Source organism: Trachypithecus francoisi, unplaced genomic scaffold (assembly GCF_009764315.1).
Source record: "Trachypithecus francoisi isolate TF-2019V2 unplaced genomic scaffold, Tfra_2.0 Contig01705, whole genome shotgun sequence".
NCBI classification, from domain to species: Eukaryota; Metazoa; Chordata; class Mammalia; order Primates; family Cercopithecidae; genus Trachypithecus; species Trachypithecus francoisi.
In genome coordinates this window covers 330,098-350,719 of record NW_022681450.1, presented here as the reverse complement: position 1 = coordinate 350,719, position 20,622 = coordinate 330,098, and the positions used below count along the sequence as shown (strand labels likewise).

Sequence of the window (20,622 nt, the reverse complement as noted above, 5' to 3'; positions counted from 1 at the left end):
GTAGGGCCATTTTCACTCAGCAAATCCCTAGGCCACACTGGGACCTAGATAGAGTAAGCCACATCTGGGCCTGCCCTTGAATGCCTCCTGGTGTGTGAGCACAGGGAACAGTGTATGTGCAGGCTCAGGGCAGGAGTGACAGATCAGGGCTGAATCTGGTCCACAGGCTTTTTTAAATTTCACCCACGATATGTTTTAAATGTTTGAATCAATTGCCTACTGTTACAAACCAGGCAGTTTGCTTTTTTTTTTTTTTTTAATTGCATTTCTGGCTTCTCTCAGAAAGAAAGAAAGAAAAAAAAAGGGATCTGGCAGCAGAACTACAATCTTTCCTGGCACAACTGGCCAAGTAGCAGAGGCCCCCTCTTTTTGGGATCCATGCTCTCCATTAAAAATGTTTCACTTACATTTCCAGCTTAGTCCCTTAGGGGCTTAGAAAATTTTTAGGCCGGGCGCAGTGGCTCAAGCCTGTAATCCCAGCACTTTGGGAGGCAGAGACGGGCGGATCACGAGGTCAGGAGATCGAGACCATCCTGGCTAACACGGTGAAACCCCATCTCTACTAAAAAAATACAAAAAACTAGCCGGGCGAGGTGGTGGGCGCCTGTAGTCCCAGCTACTCGGGAGGCTGAGGCAGGAGAACGGCGTGAACCCGGGAGGCGGAGCTTGCAGTGAGCTGAGATCCAGCCACTGCACTCCAGCCTGGGCGACAGAGCGAGACTCCGTCTCAAAAAAAAAAAAAAAAAAAATTTTTTTTTAAATGGTATTTGAGCAGCCCCCAGTTTTCTGCAGTGGAGAAGGATAAAGCTAGAAATGTTTGTTGGAGTCTGATCAGGAAAATCAAGGTGAAGGGCGTGGCTTGTACTCTGAAAAGCCTTTCTAGGGCTTGGTGTTGTCCACTGGGAAACCACAGGGTTGATACCCGCATAGAGGAGACTGGGCTGAGAGATCACAGGGCTGAATGACTTGGCCCAGGTCTTATGGTGGACAAATGACAAAGTAGGGCCCAGGCTGGGATTTGAATGAACCCAAGCAAGTTATTTCAACTTGGATCTGAAACACGCTTTTGGCTATCTCACACTACCACCTCTGTCTCTCACAGCAACCCAGTTTCACAACATGGTAAGCAGTGACAGGTCATGGTCAGGCAGAGGGGTACGGTGGTTATACTAATGGCTCCACCACCACCATGGAGTGTAACAAGTGGCTTGCCCTCTCTGTGCCTCCATGGGCACTTCAAAGGGTGCATCAGATCTAGAATGGTGGCAACTCCAGGATGGACACAGCTGGGGGTGGTTGCAATAGAGGTGGTGATGGGCAATCAAAGACTTGTTGGCCAGGCGCGGTGACTCACGCCTGTAATCCTAGCACTTTGGGAGGCCGAGGTGAGCAGATCACTTGAGGTTAGGAGTTTGAAACCAGCCGGCCAACATGGTGAAACCCCATCTCTATCAAAAATACGAAAAAATCAGCCGGGTATGGTGGTGAGCGCCTGTAATCCCAGCTACTCAGGAGGCTGAGGCAGGAGAATCGCTTCAACCTGGGAGGCGGAGGCTGCAGTGAGCCAAGGTCGCAACACTGCACTCCAGCCTGGGTGACAGGGCTGGATCCAGAGAAGGCAGTCTGGAGGAGGCATGGCTTTGGAAGACGTGAGTTCAGTTTAGGACACGGGAAACCATAGGTATCTACGGGACTCCAGGAGGGGAGGGCTGGGGCGGGGTGACAGAGGATGAACGTCCCCCCTCCCACGCGTTGAAGATAGGAGTCAAGTAGGGCCCTCTTGTAGGAGGGGGCGGGGAGCGCGGCGCCCGGCGGCTCCTTTAATCGGGGGCGCGCTCTGGCCGGCCCGCGCGCTCTCGCCTCCGTCGCCGGGCCGGAGCGGGAGCCGGAGCGGAGTCGGGGCTGGAGCGGGCGGAATGGAGCCCCAGCGCGCGCCCGCGCTGCGCCGCCTGCTGCCGCCGCTGCTGCTCCTGCTGCTGTCACTGCCCCCCCGCGCCCGGGCCAAGTACGTGCGGGGCAACCTCAGCTCCAAAGAGGTGAGCACACCGATCCCTCCTCTGCCGCCCGCCGGCCCCGGGGGACGCAAGGGAGGCGAGGGGAGCGGGTACCGCCCCGCCCCCTGCCGCCTCTCCTGGCGGACTCAGGGAGCCTCGGGGGAATGGGGCCGAGGGCAATGGGGGACTGGGCCAGAGTCGAGGCTAAGAGGAGCCGTGGGGTCGCGGCCAGACCTGGGGGTTGTAGGAGGGATGTTGAGGTCAGAGCTGGGCGGGGAGGGGGAGCAGGTTGGGAGAGTCAGAGTTTGGGAAGGGGGATGGTGCGGAGGTGGTGCTGAAGGGACAGCACTTTTCACTCAGCAGAGAGCCTGGAGCTCACTGCTACACTCCCGCTCAGGACCGGGAGGGGGCCGTTTGGAAGATTCCCCCGCGCGGGATGGTTTTTAGGAGCACGAGGTGGGGTGCAGGGGAGTGTGGATACTGGGAGAACGGGGTCAGATATTGGCCAGGATACGAGGTGGCCAGGATGGGCATCTGGCCCCTAAGGTCTTTCTGGGGCCTCCCGGGAAATGCAGGGAGGAGTGTTAGAATGGAGGGCAGGAAACTTGGGGGGGGGGGCAATGGAGGGAGAAAATCAGGGCGGCAGGAATCCTGGACCCACAGTGATGGGATCAGGGAAGGATTTTGGAGGTGACCTGGTCTCCTTCTAGTACTTGGGAAGCCAGGTACCTGGGGGGTAGGGAAGAAAAGTTGGGGGTCTATGGAGTAAAGAGTTCTTGAAGGACTCTCAGCAGAGGATCAGACTGGGCCCCTTTTTCAGGACTGGGTGTTCCTGACAAGATTTTGTTTCCTCTCGGATTACGGCCGACTGGACTTCCGTTTCCGCTACCCTGAGGTGAGTCTCCCCCAACGCTCGCCATACTGAGGCTGGGTACTTCCCTTGGCCTCCAAAGGCACAGGCTGCCCCAGCTCCTCGCCCCCAACATCTGTGGTCTGCAGGCCAAGTGCTGTCAAAACATCCTCCTCTATTTTGACGACCCATCCCAGTGGCCAGCCGTGTACAAGGCAGGGGACAAGGTGAGGGCTGTGAAGAGGGCATGGGGAAGGGGGGAGAAGGTCGTAGCTGGCTGAGGGAGTGACCCTGTCCCTGCCTTCCCTAGGACTGCCTAGCCAAGGAGTCCGTGATCCGGCCAGAGAACAACCAGGTCATCAACCTCACCACCCAGTATGCCTGGTCCGGCTGTCAGGTGCAGGCCTAGCCTGGGGCAGTGGGCAGGTGCTGAAGGATGGTGCCTTGTGGGCATCAAGGGCAGGCTTCAGCCTTCTTGCTTGACTCCAGGTGGTATCAGAGGAGGGAACCCACTACCTGAGCTGCTCCAGTGGCCGCAGCTTCCGCTCAGTGCGTGAAAGGTGGTGGTATATTGCGCTCAGCAAGTGTGGGGTAAGGTGCTGCGGTGGCCACCTGGGCCACCTTCTCTTTGCCTTTCTGCCAACCCCCAACTTGCCCAGGGCCCCTCTTAGGCCTCCATACTCCCCACAGGGTGATGGATTGCAGCTGGAGTATGAGATGGTCCTCACCAATGGCAAGTCCTTCTGGACACGACACTTCTCCGCTGATGAGTTTGGTGAGCACATGGGGACCCAGAAACCAGGCTCTCTGTGGGACACCAGAGCTGGGTGCCCATTGAGGGGACATCCACCTGAATGAACCTTACTCCTCCTACCAAATTGGCAGGGATCCTGGAGACAGATGTGACCTTCCTCCTCATCTTCATCCTCATCTTCTTCCTTTCTTGTTACTTTGGATGTGAGTCTGGCACATGGGGTGTTAGGGAAGAGACAGGAGGGAGCAGGTTTGGGGGAGGTGAGATGCTCTCCCTTTCTGCCTGTGGACAGCCTTTCCCTACTCTGCTTCCTAGATTTGCTGAAAGGTCGTCAGTTGCTCCACACAACTTATAAAATGTTCATGGCCGCAGCAGGAGTAGAGGGTGAGGTTCTGTGTCCCAACTTTTGCGTTCTGGAAGAGGAGGCACTTGGGGCCAGACACCTGGACTCCTGGGTCCTGGGGGAGGAGGGGCTGGGAGCCTGGACTCCTGGGTCCAAGGGAGAAGGGGCTCGGGGCCTGGAGCCCTGGTTCCTGGGGTAAGATGGACTGGGAACCTGAACCCCTGGTTCCTGGGGGAAGAGGGAGTGGGACCTGACACCCCTGGGTCCTTGAGGGGGTATAAAGGCCTGAACTCCTGAGTCTGGGGGAGGAGGGGCTGGGAGCCTGAACTCCTGGGTCTGAGGGAGGAGGAGCTGGGGGCCTGGACTCCTGGGTCCTGGAGGAGGAGGGGCTGGGGGCCTGGACTCCTGGGTCTGAGTGAGGAGGCGGTGGGGCCTGAACCCCTGGGTCCGAGGGAGGAGGGTTGGGGGCCTGGACCCCTGGGTCTGAGGGAGGAGGGGGTGGGGGCCTGGACCTGTGGGTCCTGGGGGAGCAGGGTTGGGGGCTAGACTCCAGATTCTCCTAGCAGGTAAGTGGGGGTAGAAGGTCTGGAGTCCTGAGGGAGGAGGTGGGGCTCAGATCACTTGGATGGCAGTGCTAGAGGACAGTGATGCCCCAGAACTGCTTTCTATCCTTTCTTCTCTGCCCATCCTCCCCCCAGTCCTGAGCCTTCTGTTTTTCTGCATCTACTGGGGTCAGTATGCCACCGATGGCATTGGCAACGAGAGTGTGAAGATCTTGGGTGAGAATGAAGCTGGGTGGGGAGAGGGTGGAGCCCAGGGTTCAGGTCACGCATCAGGTCTGAGCCTGGCTCTGAGCCGCCCCCTCCTCCCTTCTCCCAGCCAAGCTGCTCTTCTCCTCCAGCTTCCTCATCTTCCTGCTGATGCTCATCCTCCTGGGGAAGGGATTCACGGTGACACGGTGCCCGGGCAGGGCGTGCTCGTGGGGCGGCTGGCGGGGGAGAAGGACGGGGCAGGGTGGGGGAGGGGGTAGGCCCATCTGCCTCCCTGACGGCCCCCACCCTGCTGTCTCCCCTCATGGCCTGCCGCCAGGGGCCGCATCAGCCACGCGGGCTCCGTGAAGTTGTCTGTCTACATGACCCTCTACACGCTCACCCATGTGGTGCTGCTCATCTACGAGGCAGAAGTGAGTCCCACTGGCCCCTGGTCAGGCCCCGCCTTCCACTGCTTTTGGCACCGCCTCCCCCTTGATCTGTCTGCTCGCCCTTGCCCACATAGCGCTCCTGTTGGCTCGCACTCTCTCCCGCTCTTTGATTTTCTGCTTCCCCATCTGTCTAAGTGATTCCTTCTCTCTTCACCACCCCGCAGCAGCTTTCTTCCTCCTCCCTCTGTCTCTCTGTCTGTCACACTGATGCTCAATATCGTGACTAAGAGTTCAGGAGTCACGCACACCTGGATTCCACACCAGCTCTCCCACTTCCTAGCTGCCTGACCTTGGGTGACGACCTCTGTCTCTGGGCCCATTTTCTTCTTGGAAAGTTGGGAGGATCTTACCTAACCCATGGGGCCCCTCTAAGGCTTTCTATCTTCTATATGGCTTTGGCCAAAGGGCTTCCCTCTTAGCCTCAGTTTCCTCTTCTGTGAAATGGAGCAATAATAAGACCTACCTTGTTGAGTTGATGCTGATGGAAAAACTCACACATGGGAGGTGTTTAGCCCCGTGTTGAGCACACAGTAACTGATTTATTCTCTTCCTGTCTTTTTCACTCTCTCTCTCTACCTCCATATGCTTCTGTCTCCGTGCCTGGCTCTCCTGTTGCTTCTGTTCTGACGGAGTACCTCTGTTCCCATGTGCCCAAGGGTGGGATCCGGGTACCCTAATAGAGGGGAGGAGGCCAGGCTGTGATGGACCCTCTCCCGCGGGTCCAGTTTTTTGACCCAGGCCAGGTACTATACACGTATGAGTCGCCGGCCGGCTACGGGCTTATTGGACTGCAGGTGGCGGCTTACGTGTGGTTCTGCTATGCTGTACTCGTCTCACTGCGACACTTTCCTGAGAAGCAGCCTTTTTATGTGCCCTTCTTTGCTGCCTATACCCTCTGGTGAGAACTGGTGGGCCCCAGCCTGTCCCTGCCTCCCTCTCGGGGCTCCCCAGAAGTGGTTGCCCCCCATCTCAGACCCTCCATAGTGAGGAAGATGGGCTTTTCACTCAGGCAGCTGTCACCCAGAATCTGACACTTACTCACTTTGTGGAAAATTACTTTCACAAGCAGTCCATCAGGTTTATCCATAAAACAACAGGATCTCCTCAAAGGGATATCTAGAGCAAGCATAGGCCACTAGATGAGGGCCGCGTGTCTGGCACATAATAAATGTTCAGTAAAAACTATTGTAGGCTGGGTGCTGTGGCTCATGCCTGTAATCCCAGCACTTTGAGAGGCCAGGATGGGTGGATCATTTGAGGTCAGGAGTTCAAGACCAGCTTGGCCAACATGGTAAAACGCCGTCTCTACTAAAAATACAAAAAAATTAGCCAGGCATGGTGGTGCACACCTGTACTCCCAGTTATTCAGGAAGCTGAAGCAGGAGAATCACTTGAACCTGGGAGACTGAGGTTGCAATGAGTTGAGATCGTGCCCCTGTACTCTAGCCTGGGCAACAAAGTGAGACTTCATCTCAAAAACAAACAAACAACAACAACAACAACAACAAAACAAAACAAACAAAATGAAAAAACACCCAAAACTATTGTAATTATTATCGTTCACCATAACATAGCAATAAGGTTGGCAGATTCTGAGCCAGACTGCCCGGGTTCAGATCCCAGCTCTAAAGCTTATAGATGATGTGACCTCAGACAAGCCCATTAACTTCTCTCTGCCTCAGTTTCCTCACCTTTTAATGGAGATGGAAATTTTATCTGCCTCATAGAGTCACTGTGAGAGTTAAATGAGTTTATGTATGTCAAATGCTTAGAAACAGGCCTGGCATGCAATAAGTCCTTACTTCTTATCTTTTGTTCATTCATTCATCAAATATGTATTTTTTTTTTTTTCTTTTTGGAGATGGAGTCTTGCTCTGTCGCCCAGGCTGCAGTGCGGTGGCATGATCTCAGCTCACTGCAATCTCCGCCTCCCGAATTCAAGCGATTCTTCTGCCTCTGCCTCCCGAGTAGCCGGGACTACAGGCGCATGCCACCACGCCCAGCTAATTTATGTATTTTTAGTAGAGATGTGGTTTCCACCATATTGGCCAGGCTGGTCTGGAACTCCTGACCTCAGGTGATCCACCTGCCTTGGCCTCCCAAAGTGCTGGGATTATGGGCATGAGCCATCACGCCTGGCCTGATTTCTCTCTCTTTTTTTTTTTTTTGAGACAGAGTCTTGCTTTGTTCCCCAGGCTGGAGTGCAATGGCGCTATCTCTGCTCACTGCAAGCTCCACCCCCTGGGTTCACCATTCTCCTGCCTCAGCCTCCCGAGTAGCTGGGACTACAGGCGCCTGCCACCATGCCCAGCTAATATTTTGTATTTTTAGTAGAGATAGGGTCTCACTGTGTTAGCCAGGATGGTCTCGACCTCCTGACCTCATGATCCACCCGTCTTGTCCTCCCAAAGTGCTGGGATTACAGGTGTCAGCCACCGTGCCTGGCTTTTTTTTTTTGAGATGGAGTTTTGCTCTTGTTGCCCAGGCTGGAGTGCAGTGGTGCAATCTCTGCTCACTGCAGCCTCCACCTCCCGAATTCAAGTGATTCCCCTGCTTCAGCCTCCCAAATAGCTGGGATTACAGGTCCATGCCACCACACCCAGCTAATTTTGTATTTTTAGTAGAGATGGGATTTTGCCATGTTGGTCAGGCTGGTCTCAAACTCCTAACCTCAGATGATCTGCCTGCCTCGGCCTCCCAAAGTGCTGGGATTATAGGCGTGAGCCACCGTTCCGGCCTATCTGTTGATTTCTTATTAGATGCCAGGATTTGGAGTGGTGTGGAACTGAGTTAAATTGAACCTCATTCTTGCCCGTCAGAATTTCCCAGTCCAGTCCTGCCCCATTTCAGTCTCTGGCTTCTGAAGGTCACACTGGCTTCTCTCCAGTTTGGGACCTGCCTGGGGTCTGTGTGTGTACATGGCAGGGGAGGTGGGGCTATAGGGTGGGGTGGAGGACAGGAGCAGTATCTCTGCTGACACAATACTTCCCCTTCAGGTTCTTTGCGGTTCCTGTCATGGCCCTGATTGCCAATTTCGGCATCCCCAAGTGGGCCCGGGAGAAGATTGTCAATGGCATCCAGCTGGGGATCCACTTGTACGCCCATGGCGTGTTCCTGGTGAGGATGGGCATCCGTGGGGGCGGAGGGGAGGACCCAAGGGCAGAAGATGCGTGAGGCTCTTACACCTATCTGCTGGACCTCCTGTTCCGAGGTCTTGATCCATTTTCCCTTTAGTTATTCTTCCTTTATTGAGCGCCTGCTTGCTTCCTGCAGGCTCCTCTACTGTGCCCCTCAGAGTCCATTTTCTTCTTTTTTTTTGAGACAGAATCTCACTCTGTCTCCCAGGCTGAAGTGCAATGGCTCGATCTCGGCTCCCTGCAACCTCTGCCTCCTGGGTTCAAGTGATTCTTCTGCCTCAGCCTCCCAAATAGCTGGGATTACAGGTGCCCGCCATCATGTGCAGCTAATTTTTTGTATTTTTAGTAGAGATGGGGTTTCACCATGTTGGTCAGGCTGGTCTCGAACTCCTGATCTCAGGTGATCCACCCGTTTCAGCCTCCCAAAGTGCTGGGATTATAGGCCTGAGCCACCTCTCGGGGCCCATGTCCATTTTCTTCCGTTCCTCTCTCCCACCTTGTGTCCTGGCTTCTTTCCTCAACCGCCATACTCTCTCTTTGCCCTCCCTTCCCATTTCCATTCCTGACCCTGTGTCCCCATATTCTTCCATTTCTCTTCTGTATCCCCACTGCCTTCCCCACTCTCCTTGATCTCTCCACTCTCCCCCTGCCCCCGCCCACATTCTGCCATCACAGGCCATTGTTCAGGAAGAAGCAGCTGGGGTGGCACAGGGTGAAGCTTTTGGGCTCCTGGGTCAGCATCAGGAGGGTACAGCACCACATCCATTTTTTTTTTTTTTTGAGACGGAGTCTCCCTCTGTCACCAGGTTGGAATGCAGTGGCACAATCTTGGCTCACTGCAACCTCCGCCTCCCAGGTTCAAGCGATTCTCCTGCCTCAGCCTCCAGAGTAGCTGGGACTACAGGCGTGTGCCCAGCTAAGTTTTGTATTTTTAGGAGAGATGGGATTTCACCATGTTGGTCAGGATGGTCTCTATCTCTTGACCTCGTGATCCATCCACCTCAGCCTCCCAAAGTGCTGGGATTACAGGCATGAGCCACTGCACCCGGCCCCCACCACATCTATTCTTTACCCGGGTTCACATCCTATCTGACATTCTTGGTGACAGTTCTAATAGTCATTAATTTATTCATCAGTTGTTCACTGGACACCTGTCTTGAACCAGTCTGTTTCATTCTAGGAACATCCATATGCATTTATTCCTGCCCTCTTGTTTAATTGTCAGAGCAGCTCCAGGAGAGGGTGGATAATTGACGTTGTTCCCACTACACAGAGCGGGGAAGCTAAGGCCCAGAGAGGAGAAGTGACGTGCTAGGGCTCCGTGGCCTTTGGCGGCAGGCAAATACTTTGAATCCTGTCCTTCTCCCGCAGACCGCAAGGTCTGAAATGAAGGGCAACCAGAAAGGGAAACAGGCATGAGCAAGTGTCCCAGCTTCTGACTCCAGGGATCTACAACATACACTGTGTAGGGAGTGGTCCCAGCCACCAAGGGAGGGGACAGGTCCCCATCCTTTGCCTCAGAGCCTGACTTAGGTACAGACTCGCTCACCTTCCCAGGCCGGTCCATGCTGAAGCTCTGCAGGAAGTCAGAAAGGGACAGAAAGAGAAGAAACGCTGAGAACCCACCATGTGCCAGGCTCTGCACCAGTGGTTTTCATTTCCACCCTTTCATCTTTCCAAGTAGGCACTACAATCCCTTTTCCCCACAGCGAGGCTCAGGGAGTTTAATCAACATGCCGCAGATCCCACACTCAGTGAGCTACAGATCCCACAGGCGGGATGCAGGCTCAGAACGGCAAGCGCGGTGCCCTTCCTGCTGTATCTCAGCCAGCTTCCTTCCTAAGTATGCTCATGTTAGCTCAGCACAGCTCCACCTGGGTATCCCACTGCTCATTGCTTTCAGCTCCTTGTTCATTTTTACAGCACAACCTTAGAGGAGCTGTGTTAGGCTTCTGGATGTGGCGAGGGAGTCACAACCAGTCCCTGCCCTCATGGCCTATCAGACTAACTGGCACCAGACATCCCTACATTCCACCAATATTTATTTTATTTTATTTTACTATTTTATTTTATTTTATTTTATTTTTTGAGATGGAATCTTGCTCTGTCACCCGGGCTGGAGTGCAGTGGCATGAGCTGAGCTCACTGCAACCTCTACCTCCTGGGTTCAAGCAGTTCTCTTGCCTCAGCCTCCCGAGTAGCTGGGATCATAGGCGCACCACCACACCTGGCTAATTTTTGTATTTTTAGTAGTGACGGAGTTTCACCATGTTGGCCATGCTGGTCTGAAACTCCTGACCTCAGGTGATCCACTCACGTCGGCCTCCCAAAGTGCTGGGATTACAGGTGTGAGCCACCGCGCCCAGCCCACCAATATTTATTGAAGGCTTATATGTGCCGGCATGGTTCTAGAAGGTACTAGGGACTCAGTAGGGAACAGAAGAGTCTGGTTCCTGCCTCATGGAGACATTTTAGAGTCTATTAGTTGCTGTCCAATTGAACTTTCTGTATTTATGAAGATATTCTATTATCTGCACTTTCCAATATGGGAGCTACTAACCATATGTGACTGTTGAGCACTTGAATGTGGGTAGTCCATAGTGAGTGTGTAGTGGGGAGTGTGACTGACCAACATTTAAACTTTATTTTGATGAAATGTAAGCTACATGCAGCCAGTGGCTATCATACAGTGCAGGACGCTGACCCTAACCAGTCAGTGATAGCTCAGTGATCAGGCCTCTGATGGAGGAAGCACAGGTCAAGTTGTGTTGAAGGGAAAAGGTGAGGGTCCAGGGCACCTCGAGAGCCCAGAGGGGGGCACCTAATCCAGTGTGAATGGCTTCAGGGAAGTGTGGGGGATGTCAACTGAAAGGGAATCCTTCGGACCCCAAGTTTATGGGGACAGCCTCCGGCCTGACAGTGCCTCTCACACCTGCTCCTGGCCCTGGCCTCAGATCATGACCCGCCCATCAGCGGCCAACAAGAACTTCCCGTACCACGTGCGCACGTCGCAGATCGCATCAGCTGGAGTCCCTGGACCCGGAGGGAACCAATCAGCTGACAAGGCCTTTCCGCAGCACGTCTATGGGAACGTGACGTTTATCAGCGACTCGGTGCCCAACTTCACGGAGCTCTTCTCCATCCCCCCGCCCGCCACCTCCGTAAGCCCCGCAGCCCCAGCGCCCGAGGAGCTGCTGGCGCCGCCCCTGGAGTACCTGACCCCACTCCCGGCCCCGCCGCAGCCCCCGGCGCCCGGGCGCCTGAGCCCTCCCCCTGCCTTTCGCACACCCCGCGCCCCAACACCGCGCCGCGACCGTCCCCTGGCGCCCGCACCCACCCTGCCTGACTGGGTCCTGGCGCTGTTGCGCACACCCCTGCAGACGCCCTGCACCGTGCCCCCACCGCCCGCCTTCCGCGGCTCTCCCCCAGCTCCCCGGCCGCCGCCGGAGTTCGCCCCGCGCGCCCCGACGCCGCCTTTTGAGTACCTGGCCCCGCTGCCCAGGCGCCCCGCCACCCAGTCCTTCCCTGACTGACACGTGCGTCCATACCTGGGGTGGAAGGTTCTCCGGGGGAGGGGGACGGGCCTTCGGGGCCGCATCTGCCCCGCGAGGGTCCAGGACTGCCTCTGACCCTGACCCCCCTCCCAGGCCGGGAAGCAGGTGGAGGAGACGGCGGTGGCGGCGGCGGTGGCCCCGAGGGGCCGCGTGGTGACTATGGCCGAGCCGGGCACAGCCTCCCCCCTACTTCCCGCTCGGTTCCCCAAGGCGGCCGACCCGGGCTGGGACGGCCCGACGCCGCCCTACCAGCCGCTCGTGCCCCAGACGGCGGCGCCGCACACCGGCTTCACCGAATACTTCAGCATGCACACGGCCGGGGGCACCGCACCCCCGGTCTGAGCACCCCTGCCCGCCCCTGCCCCATGGGCGGTGACCGGGCTCCGGACCCCTGCTTTATCCCGGCCCGAGAGCTCGGCCATCCCGGGCCTTCCCGACCCTTCCTACCCCGCGCGCCCAGGTTGGGTACGCTGCGTCCCGCCCCTCTCCCCTCTGTGCCAAACGATCCCGCGGGAGCCGCTCTCCCCGTCCCCTCCCTCAGCCCCTGCCCCGAGCGGCGCCGGATTCTGGACTCCCGCTGTTCCGTGACCTCCGGCCCCCTGGCCCCCTTCGAGACTTCTGACCCCGCTGGACTCCGGAACACCCGTGGTGACCGCCGGGACCCTGCCTGTGACTCTCCAGGACTCTGCGACCCCGGGATGGATATTGCGATGCTGGTCTCGACCCTGAAACCCTCCCTCGGATCTGTGACCTCGGACCCTTGCTGCGTCTGCCCCTATCTGCATTCCGGGGGCCTTCCCTCGGGTCCCTGGCAGAAAGACATTTCCCCCTTCTTGCCAAAATAAAAAGGATTCGTTTTTATCTATAACATGGCTTCTTTTACATCTTGATGGTGTTCAGCGGCGGGGCTGAGCCAGAACTATGTCAGGCTCGGGACCTCATTGTGTCCATCTGTGAAATGGGAATTTGGAACCGGAGGCAGAGGCCTGTATAACCTGATCTTTATGTTGCTCCAGAATCTGGGAACGTTGAAGATGATCAAACATCTAGCAGGGCCTTGCACCACTCCTTTATTTTTGCCTTCCTTTCCTCACTCAGAGGTAGAGGCGCCCTCCAGTGGCTCGTGCTTTGCTCAACCACAGGCACCCAGAGTTTGGGTTACGATCTTAGCATTGCGCATGTGTAATTTTCTCGTCTCCAGGAGCATCGCTCCAGGAGGACGCTGCTGCGCATGCGGTTGGGAATAAATGGGCGGGGAATTTCCCCGGAAGTCTCCCTTTATGGAGGCTTGGGGTTGGGCGCTCCGCAGTCCTCCCAGGGCCGCTCTGACCGACCGCTCTGCAACTTCTCGCCTCCTCTCCGCCGTGCCTCCCACTGCGGCTCCTCGGCTCCCGGCCCCTCGCCCTCCCACAGCGGGTCTTCCCGCGGCCGCTCTGGCCCAAGCGTCCCCTCGTCTCTCTGATCTGGCCCATCCGGCTTGGGAGGGAGGCGCGGGTGGTTGAGCGAAGGGACTGCGTCTATGGGGTCCAGGCCCGAGCCTCTGAAGACGGGCCCCGCCCCCGGCTGGAGGAGTCTCCCCTGGACCATCGGATCCTGGCCTGTCCCGGCCCGCAGCCTCTATGGAGGCTTCTGCCGGGCCGTAGAGCCTTTCGCCCCCTGGGGACTCACCCGTCTATAAGGTCCGTTTGGCCTGCAGCAGCCCGAGTCCGTAATGCTGGACACTGTTTATGGGGTCGGCCCCCTATGGGGGCCCGTGTCTATAGGGGACCGCCAAGGTCCTTAGGGGTCGTCCCCGTCCATAATGACTCCATATACAGGGCCTTCCATCGCTCTATAGGGCCCAGCCCTCGGCTTCCAGAGCCTGTCAGCAGTGGCCATTCCCTTCGCCGGGACTGCGTCTCCGGGACCTCCTCGGTCTACAAGGCCATGTTATGCCTATAGAGGTCGCATTTGCAGGGCCTCACGCCGGGTAGAGGGTCCTCTCCAGGTTTTTACTGCCCGTCCCCGCTCTAAGGGGTCAGTACAGGAGGCGGCGATGGCCCTGGGCAAGGCTCTGGCCACGGCACTGGCTTTGGCCTTGGCCGTGCTGGGGTGGCTGTCCCCTGGGGCCCAGGCGGGGGACTGCAAGGGGCAGCGGCAGGTGTTGCGGGAGGCGCCAGGCTTCGTGACGGATGGTGCTGGCAACTACAGCGTCAATGGCAACTGCGAGTGGCTCATCGAGGGTGAGTGGGGCCGCGTGGGTCACTCACTAATTCGCTGCTAGTTCATTCATGTGTGCATTCATCCACTCACCACATTCCCAGAGCTCGGTTTTGGTCCAGGCCTTTTGCTCTAAAATGCCTGACAGCCAGGGTTGCAGCCAACCTGGGCCCTGCCCTGGAAGGCCTCCCAGTCTGGTGGAGGAGATGCACCTACACCCAGGTTTACAATTACAAGACAGGAGCATCAGTGTCGGGTCTTGTGAGTAACTGTTAAGAACTCAGGGTCTGGATCCAATCATCTGGCTTTGAATTTGGTTCTACTACCACTCCTTTTTTTTTTTTTTTTTTTTTTTGAGGTGGGGGTCTCACTCTGTCACCCAGGCTGGAGTGCAATGGTGCCAACACAGTTTACTTACTGCAGCCTCTACCTCCTGGGCTCAAGTGATCCTCCCACATCAGCCTCCCAAGTAACTTGAGTGTGTAGAGACAGAGTCTCACCGTGTTGCCCAGACTAGTCCCGAACTCCTGGGCTCAAATGATCCTTGCACCTCAGCCTCCTAAAGTGTTGGGATTGTAGGTGTGAGCCACTGTGCCTGGCTTCTTATTAGTTTTGTGACTTTGAGCACATGACTTTCTTTCTCTGAGGTTCAGTTTCCTTCCCCCCACAAATGGGATAACAAGAGTACTCACCTCATAGAGTTGTTGCAGTAAAATGAAAATGGGTATTTAACATGCCTGATGTGTGGCATATAGTAACTGTTCTATAAATGGCATTAGGATTATTGTTGTTATTTGTAAAGTACTTCAATAAAAGCATTTTTCTTCTGTCATTCATGTGCCATACATTATGTTTCCCATTGGACATAGCCCAGACTGAGACAGCTCCAGCAATCCCCGGTGACTTAGGTCTTGAAGTCTAGTCGGGGAGACAAACACACTAATAGTGAGAGCCAAGAGTGGTCTGTGATGGAGGAACCCCACAGGCCTGGGAAAGCCCAGAGAAAGTGCCTGATTTGGGGCTAAGGAGAACAGAGAGGCTTCCTGGAGGAGGAAATGTCTAAGCTGAGACCTAAAGGACCAATGGGAATCTGTCAGGAGTGGGAGAAAAGGCCCCAGCCCTACCCTTCTGGACTCCCAGTCAGTGGAAGAGACAAATCCACTTCAAGGCTGTTTGTTTTCCTTTTCCATCCAATAAACTCCTACGCATGCCTCAGAACCCTGCCTCAGTGGCTCTTTCTCTGTGAAGACATGTGACTTAACCTAGGGTATAGCTGAGATCAGAGGCATCTGTAGGAGGGAGCAGAATGGCATTCTAGGCAAGAATAGCTGTGCAAAGGTGGGGAAGCAGGAGAGTGATGCTTCTGAAGAACTAGAAATCCAGTGTGTTAAAACATAGAATACTGGCAGAGCATGGTGGCTCATGCCTGTAATCCCAGCCCTTTGGGAGGCCGAGGCCAGCAGACCACCTGAAGTCAGGAGTTTCAGACCAGCCTGGTCAGCGTGGTGAAACCCCGTCTCTACTAAAAATACAAAAATTAGCTGGATGTGATGGCGCATGCCTGTAGTCCCAGCTTCTCAGGAGGCTGAGGCACAAGAATAGCTTGAACCTGGAGGTTGCAGTGAGCCGATGTTGCTCTGCAAAGCTCCAGTCTGGGCGGCAGAGGGAGACTCCATCTTAAAAGCAAAAACCTGGAATACAAGATAACAAATGAGCCAGAGGCTGCAGAGTGGGAGGAGCCAGCAGGTGAAGGGTTTTGTGATTTTGAGCTGTATCCTGAGGGCAAACGGGTGGAAGAGAAGTTGAAAGGCAGTACCTGCAGAAGCCCAGGAAGGCCTCACAGAGTAGTGGATGTAGAAACTGGCCTCCAGACAGGGGAGGTCCGGGGCAAAGGCAGGAGGTGTGACAGGGCCTGAATCATGCAGGGCCTCCCTTGGGAGGCTGTGAAGCTTTGTCTTTGTCTGGGGACTCTGGGGAGCTATGGAAGGGTTTTGAGCAGGGAGGTGACATGATCTGATTTATGTTTTAGAAGATCTCTCTGGCTGCTGTGTGGGCTATGGATGAAGGCATGTTTCTCGGTGTTAGCATGTTTACCTGTCCCCAGTTTGGGGGCCATTCCTGTCAAGCTAGTGGGATGAGAACAGAATAGGAAGTGTGTTTGTATGTGTGTATGTGGCAAAGGGGTCTGTGTGCTCGATATAAATCACTCTTTGGCCTTAAAGAGTCCCAGACTGGCTAGGCTGGGTGCGGTGGCTCACACCTGTAATTGCAGCACTTTGGGAGACCAAGGGGGGGCGGATCACCTGACATCAGTTGTTAGAGACCAGCCTGGCCAACATGAAGAAACCTCCCTCTACTAAAACTGCAAAAATTAGCCCAGCATGGTGGCGCACATCCGTGATTCCAGCTACTCAGGAGTCTGAGGCAGGAAAATCGCTTGAACCCGGGAGGTGGAGGTTGCAGTGAGCTGAGATCGTGCCACTGCACTCCAGCCTGGGTGACAGAGCAAGATGCCACCTAAAAAAAAAGTCTCAGACTGCTTGGGAATAGTCGGGCTGGACACAGATATTTAGCCCCCAGTGTGTTCACTGAGACAGTGCTTAGGGCTGAGAAGGGAAGTGGAGGGGTTGGGTGGATGTACCTAGGGAGGAAAGAGGACTGTGCTGGAGGTCACAGAGGAGGAGCCACTGAAACAGGGTTCTGAAGCATGTGTAGGAGTTTATTGAGTGGGAAAAGGGAGCCAAACATCCTCTATGAAGACATGAGGGTGGCTGGAGTATCTCAGGATCCCTGTCTAGGTTTGTCTGGTCTGATGGCACTTTTGACTGGGAGGTAATGAGAGCCAGAAGCAGGGGAAGAGGGGCCTTGAATGTCACACTGTGCAGCCTGGCCTTCCCCTTGGGGTCAATGGGGAGCCACAGGATGTTTTGAGCAGGAGTAGGGCATTGCCCTCAGGCTGGATGGGGGGCAGACTGGAGACTTGGTGAGCTGATCTGGCAAGAGAGGATGAGTTCCTAACTAGGGCAGGGGCTTAGAGGGGTGGAGAGGTGTAGAGAGTGCAATAGATGTTTGTAGAGTTTCACTGATGAGGCTTGGGGACCAACTGGGTAGATGTTGGGGTGAGGGAGGAGTCTGGGAGACCTCCAGACCCCCCTTGATGATCTTATGTTCTTACCAACGCCTGTCACTTCTTACCTATGAGAACCAACATCTTCCTCCATCTATTATAAAATAACCGGCCAGGTGCAGTGGCACACGCCTGTAATCCTAGCACTTCGGGAATCTGAGATGGAAGGATTACTTGAGCCCAGGAGTTAGAGACTAGCCTGGACAACATGGTAAGACACTGTCTCTACAAAAAAATTGCAAAAGATTAGCTGGGCGTTGTTGGTGGTGGCATGTGCCTATAGTCCCAGCTACTGGCAAGGCTGAGGTGGGCAGATCCCTTGAGCCTAGGAGGCTGAAGTCACAGTGAGCGGAGATTGCACTGCTGTACTCCAGCCTGGGCAGCAGAGAGAGACCCTGTCTCAGGAAAAAAAAAAAAAAAGATAAACAACCAACCCACTAACTTTTGTATTATGTTCACACTTTACCTAGTCCTAGACTTTTCTTTTTTTTTTTTCCAAGACATAATCTTGCTCTGTTGCCCAGGCTGGAGTGCAGTGGCTTGATCTCAGCTCACTGCAGCTTCTGCTTCCCAGGTTCAAGTGATTCTCGTACGTCGGTTTCCTGAGTAGCTGGGATTACAGACATGTACCACCACGCCTGGCTAATTTTTGTATTTTTAGTAGAGATGGGGTTTCTCTATGTCAGCGAGGCTGGTCTCAAACTCCTGGCCTCAAATGATCTGCCCTGGGATTACAGACGTGAGCCACCACGCCCAGCCCAGTCCTAGTCCTTATAACATCCTCATGAATAAGAGGCATCCTGCTTTTGAGCAGGAGGGGTTTGGGATTAGATTTCTGTCTGGAATGGTATGGGGGTTGGGTAGAAACAGACTTTCAATTTAGGGAAGAACTTGGGGAGGCAGATGGTGAACTGGCCTCCAGCAGGCACTTAACAAAGATGTACTTGTGATTCCAGGAACAGAGCTTTATAGTGTGGTTGAGGCTGGTAAGATTCTGGGAGGTCTGGTTGTGTGGCCCTGCTGAATGGTTCTTCTACGTTCCCCAGAGCATGGGTGGGGTCTGTGTCTGATGTTCTTGGGGTCTCTGGTCAGAGCCTGAGGGAGAGCTTCCAGCTTTAGTATTCTTTCTTTTGTGTATTTCTTCATTCCGTCATCCAGCATTTCCTGAGCCTTTGCCAAGCCCAGGTCTGGGCAATGCTGCAGAGGGAATTAGGCCCACATCCAGGCCCTGCTCTATGGGCCTTGTAGGCTGCAGGGAGACAGACCTGGACGTAGATGTTCCTGGCCCAGAGGAATGAAGGTTATAATGGGATGTGAGAACCCTGGAGAGGGGCACCTAACCCAGTTAGGGGGCATCAGGAAGAGGGCTGGTGGTGGGAAGAGTTAATATGTTGCAGACAGAGGGAGAAGCTTGTACAAAGGCCCAGCTCCCATTAGAACAGTAAGCAGTGGAGTGATTTGAGACAAAGCAAGGGTTTGAACAGCAGGTTAGGGAACTGGACTTTCTCCTAGGGTGCTAGGGAGCCATGCAGGGCTTTGGGGCAGGGGAGCGATGGGGCCAGATGTTGAGTTGGGAAGATCACAGACTCATGTCAGGGCAAGAAGGAGGCTGGGTGAATGGTTGTGGTGAGACAGGATGAGGCTGGGCAGCCAGGGCACACCGTGGCTCTAAGCTGGCAGGCTGGAGTCATCACCTCGTTGAATGTTCACTCCAGCCTTTGTGGGTGGGGGGAATTAGCCCCATTTTACAGTCATGGAAACTGAGGCTCAGAGAGCCCATGGAACTGGCCCAGGATCACCCAGCCATTGGCGGTGGTGGCTGAGTTCTCCAGAATCTAGATAGACACACTGAGGGTCATGGGGGAAAGGACTGGCTCAGAGTCCTCCAGCTGGTCATGGGCAGAGCTAGAGCCAGAGCGAGAGCCTAGGCCTCCTAATTTCCCTCACCCAGAGGACTCCCCTGAGCTGCCTGTTCAGGAGCCTTCTCATGTGGGATGTGGAATGAGAGGGGCTTCCAGAAACAGGACTGGCAGAGAATAAGACAGTGATAGTGTTAGGGGTAGTGGCACGACGATATGTGGGCCTCGTTGTCAGCATTTCTTTTTTTTTTTTTTTTTTGGAGCAGAGTTGCACTCTTGTCGCTCAGGCAGGAGTGCAATGGTACGATCTCAGCTCACTGTAACCTCTGTCTCCCAGGTTCAAGAATTCTCGTGCCTCAGCCTCCCAGGTAGCTGGGATTACAAGCATGTGCCATCACATCCAGCTAATTTTTTGTATTTTTAGTAGAGACGGGGTTTCACCATGTTGGCCAGGCTGGTCTCGAACTCCTGACCTCAAGTGATCCACCCTCCTTGGCCTCTCAAAGTGCTGGGATTACAGGCATGAGCCACCCACCCCACTCTGTTGTCACCATTTCATGTGCATTATTGCTCCTCATGAGGTTGCAGTCAGATGTCAGCTGGGGCTGCAGTCAGCTGAATGTTCACCTTGGCTGGACATCCAGGAAGGTCCCTCCCAGGGCTGGCAGTTGATGCTGGCTATCAGCTGGAAGCTCAGTTGGGACTGTCAGCTGGAATGCCTGTGTGTGGCCTTTTTTGTGGCTTTTCTTTTCTTTTTCTTTCTTTCTTTTTTTTTTTTTTGAGATGAAGTCTCGCTCTTGTCCCCCAGGCTACAGTGCAATGGCACAATCTTGGCTCACTGCAACCTCCACCTCCTGGGTTCAAGCAGTTCTCCTGCCTCAGCCTTCTAAGTAGCTGGGATTACAGGCGCCTGCCACCACGCCCAGCTAATTTTTGTATTTTTAGTAGAGATGGGGTTTTGCCATGTTGGCTAGGCTGGTCTCAAACTGCTGACCTCGTGATCTGCCTGCCTCAGCCTCCCAAAGTGTTGGGATTACAAGCGTGAGCCACCGCGGCTGGCCAGCTTTGGTTTTTCATGCATGACAGCTGTGTTCTAAGAAGGAGCGTTCTACGAGGCCCAGGTGAAAGGTACAAGTCCTCTTATGATCTAGCCTTGGAAGTTTCAGAATTTCTGCTGTTTTTTAATTGGTCAGGCAAGTCACTAAGGCTTTTCCCAGATACAAGGGGCAGGGAATTACCTTTCAGTGGCAGGAGTGGCCTGTAAGTTTGAATCCACTACAGTACCACTGTATCCCACTTTACAGATGAGGAGACTAATCCAGAGAGGGTGGGTTACTTGGCTGAGATCACACAGCTAGTAGCTATTCGGTGACAGAGCCAAGACATAAGCTCAGGCAGTCTGGTTCCAGAGTTTGTGCTTGTAGCCATCACAATAAACAGAGGTGAGACTCTGGATGGGGACTCTCACCAGAGTGAGAGGTTAGGTTAGGCCACTCCAAGGTTAGGCCTCTGTTCAGGGGGAAGAAACTGGACTCTTCTCTTGAAGCTCTGTTCAGCGAGGGCCAGGGGACTGTCACAGAGGTGCTCTTCTCAATGGGATTATG

General features: G+C 54.8%; 2 protein-coding genes across 9 annotated transcripts in view; both read left to right on the top strand.

The window, feature by feature from the left end:
* The first annotated feature begins 1,825 nt into the window (after positions 1-1,825).
* On the top strand, positions 1,826-12,701 carry TMEM145 (transmembrane protein 145). Of its 5 annotated transcripts, none has more exons than XM_033197657.1 (15): positions 1,855-2,036; positions 2,815-2,889; positions 2,994-3,071; positions 3,155-3,241; positions 3,334-3,435; positions 3,535-3,619; positions 3,730-3,801; positions 3,914-3,982; positions 4,640-4,720; positions 4,821-4,899; positions 5,031-5,124; positions 5,868-6,040; positions 8,139-8,259; positions 11,234-11,440; positions 11,927-12,701. In XM_033197657.1, the coding sequence occupies exons 1-15, from the start codon at positions 1,917-1,919 to the stop codon at positions 12,173-12,175; spliced, it is 1,692 nt and encodes a 563-aa protein (XP_033053548.1). In that variant the 5' UTR covers positions 1,855-1,916; the 3' UTR covers positions 12,176-12,701. The 5 variants fall into 5 exon arrangements, with proteins under 5 accessions (XP_033053516.1, XP_033053531.1, XP_033053548.1 ...); XM_033197647.1 differs by having other exon boundaries at positions 1,917-2,036; positions 2,964-3,071; positions 11,927-12,682; XM_033197633.1 differs by having other exon boundaries at positions 1,917-2,036; positions 2,964-3,071; positions 11,234-11,815; positions 11,927-12,055.
* Positions 12,702-13,140: 439 nt separating this feature from the next.
* Positions 13,141-20,622, top strand: part of MEGF8 (multiple EGF like domains 8) — a 51,736-nt gene continuing 44,254 nt past the window's right edge. For 2 of the 4 annotated variants that reach the window (XM_033197586.1, XM_033197614.1), the window contains exon 1: positions 13,142-14,055. In XM_033197586.1, the coding sequence (XP_033053477.1) occupies positions 13,869-14,055 (187 nt within the window). In that variant the 5' untranslated portion in view covers positions 13,142-13,868. Of the gene's footprint in view, positions 14,056-20,622 lie in introns of all 4 variants that reach the window. The other 2 variants (XM_033197607.1, XM_033197594.1) reach the window with 2 other exon arrangements.

Excerpts from the sequence above, each read along its gene's own strand:
- TMEM145 (XM_033197625.1), top strand. The coding sequence starts at position 1,917 with ATGGAGCCCCAGCGCGCGCCCGCGCTGCGCCGCCTGCTGCCGCCGCTG. Across the intron at positions 3,072-3,154 it reads TGTACAAGGCAGGGGACAAG|GACTGCCTAGCCAAGGAGTC; the intron begins GTGAGGGCTGTG and ends TGCCTTCCCTAG. Across the intron at positions 4,721-4,820 it reads CGAGAGTGTGAAGATCTTGG|CCAAGCTGCTCTTCTCCTCC; the intron begins GTGAGAATGAAG and ends CCCTTCTCCCAG.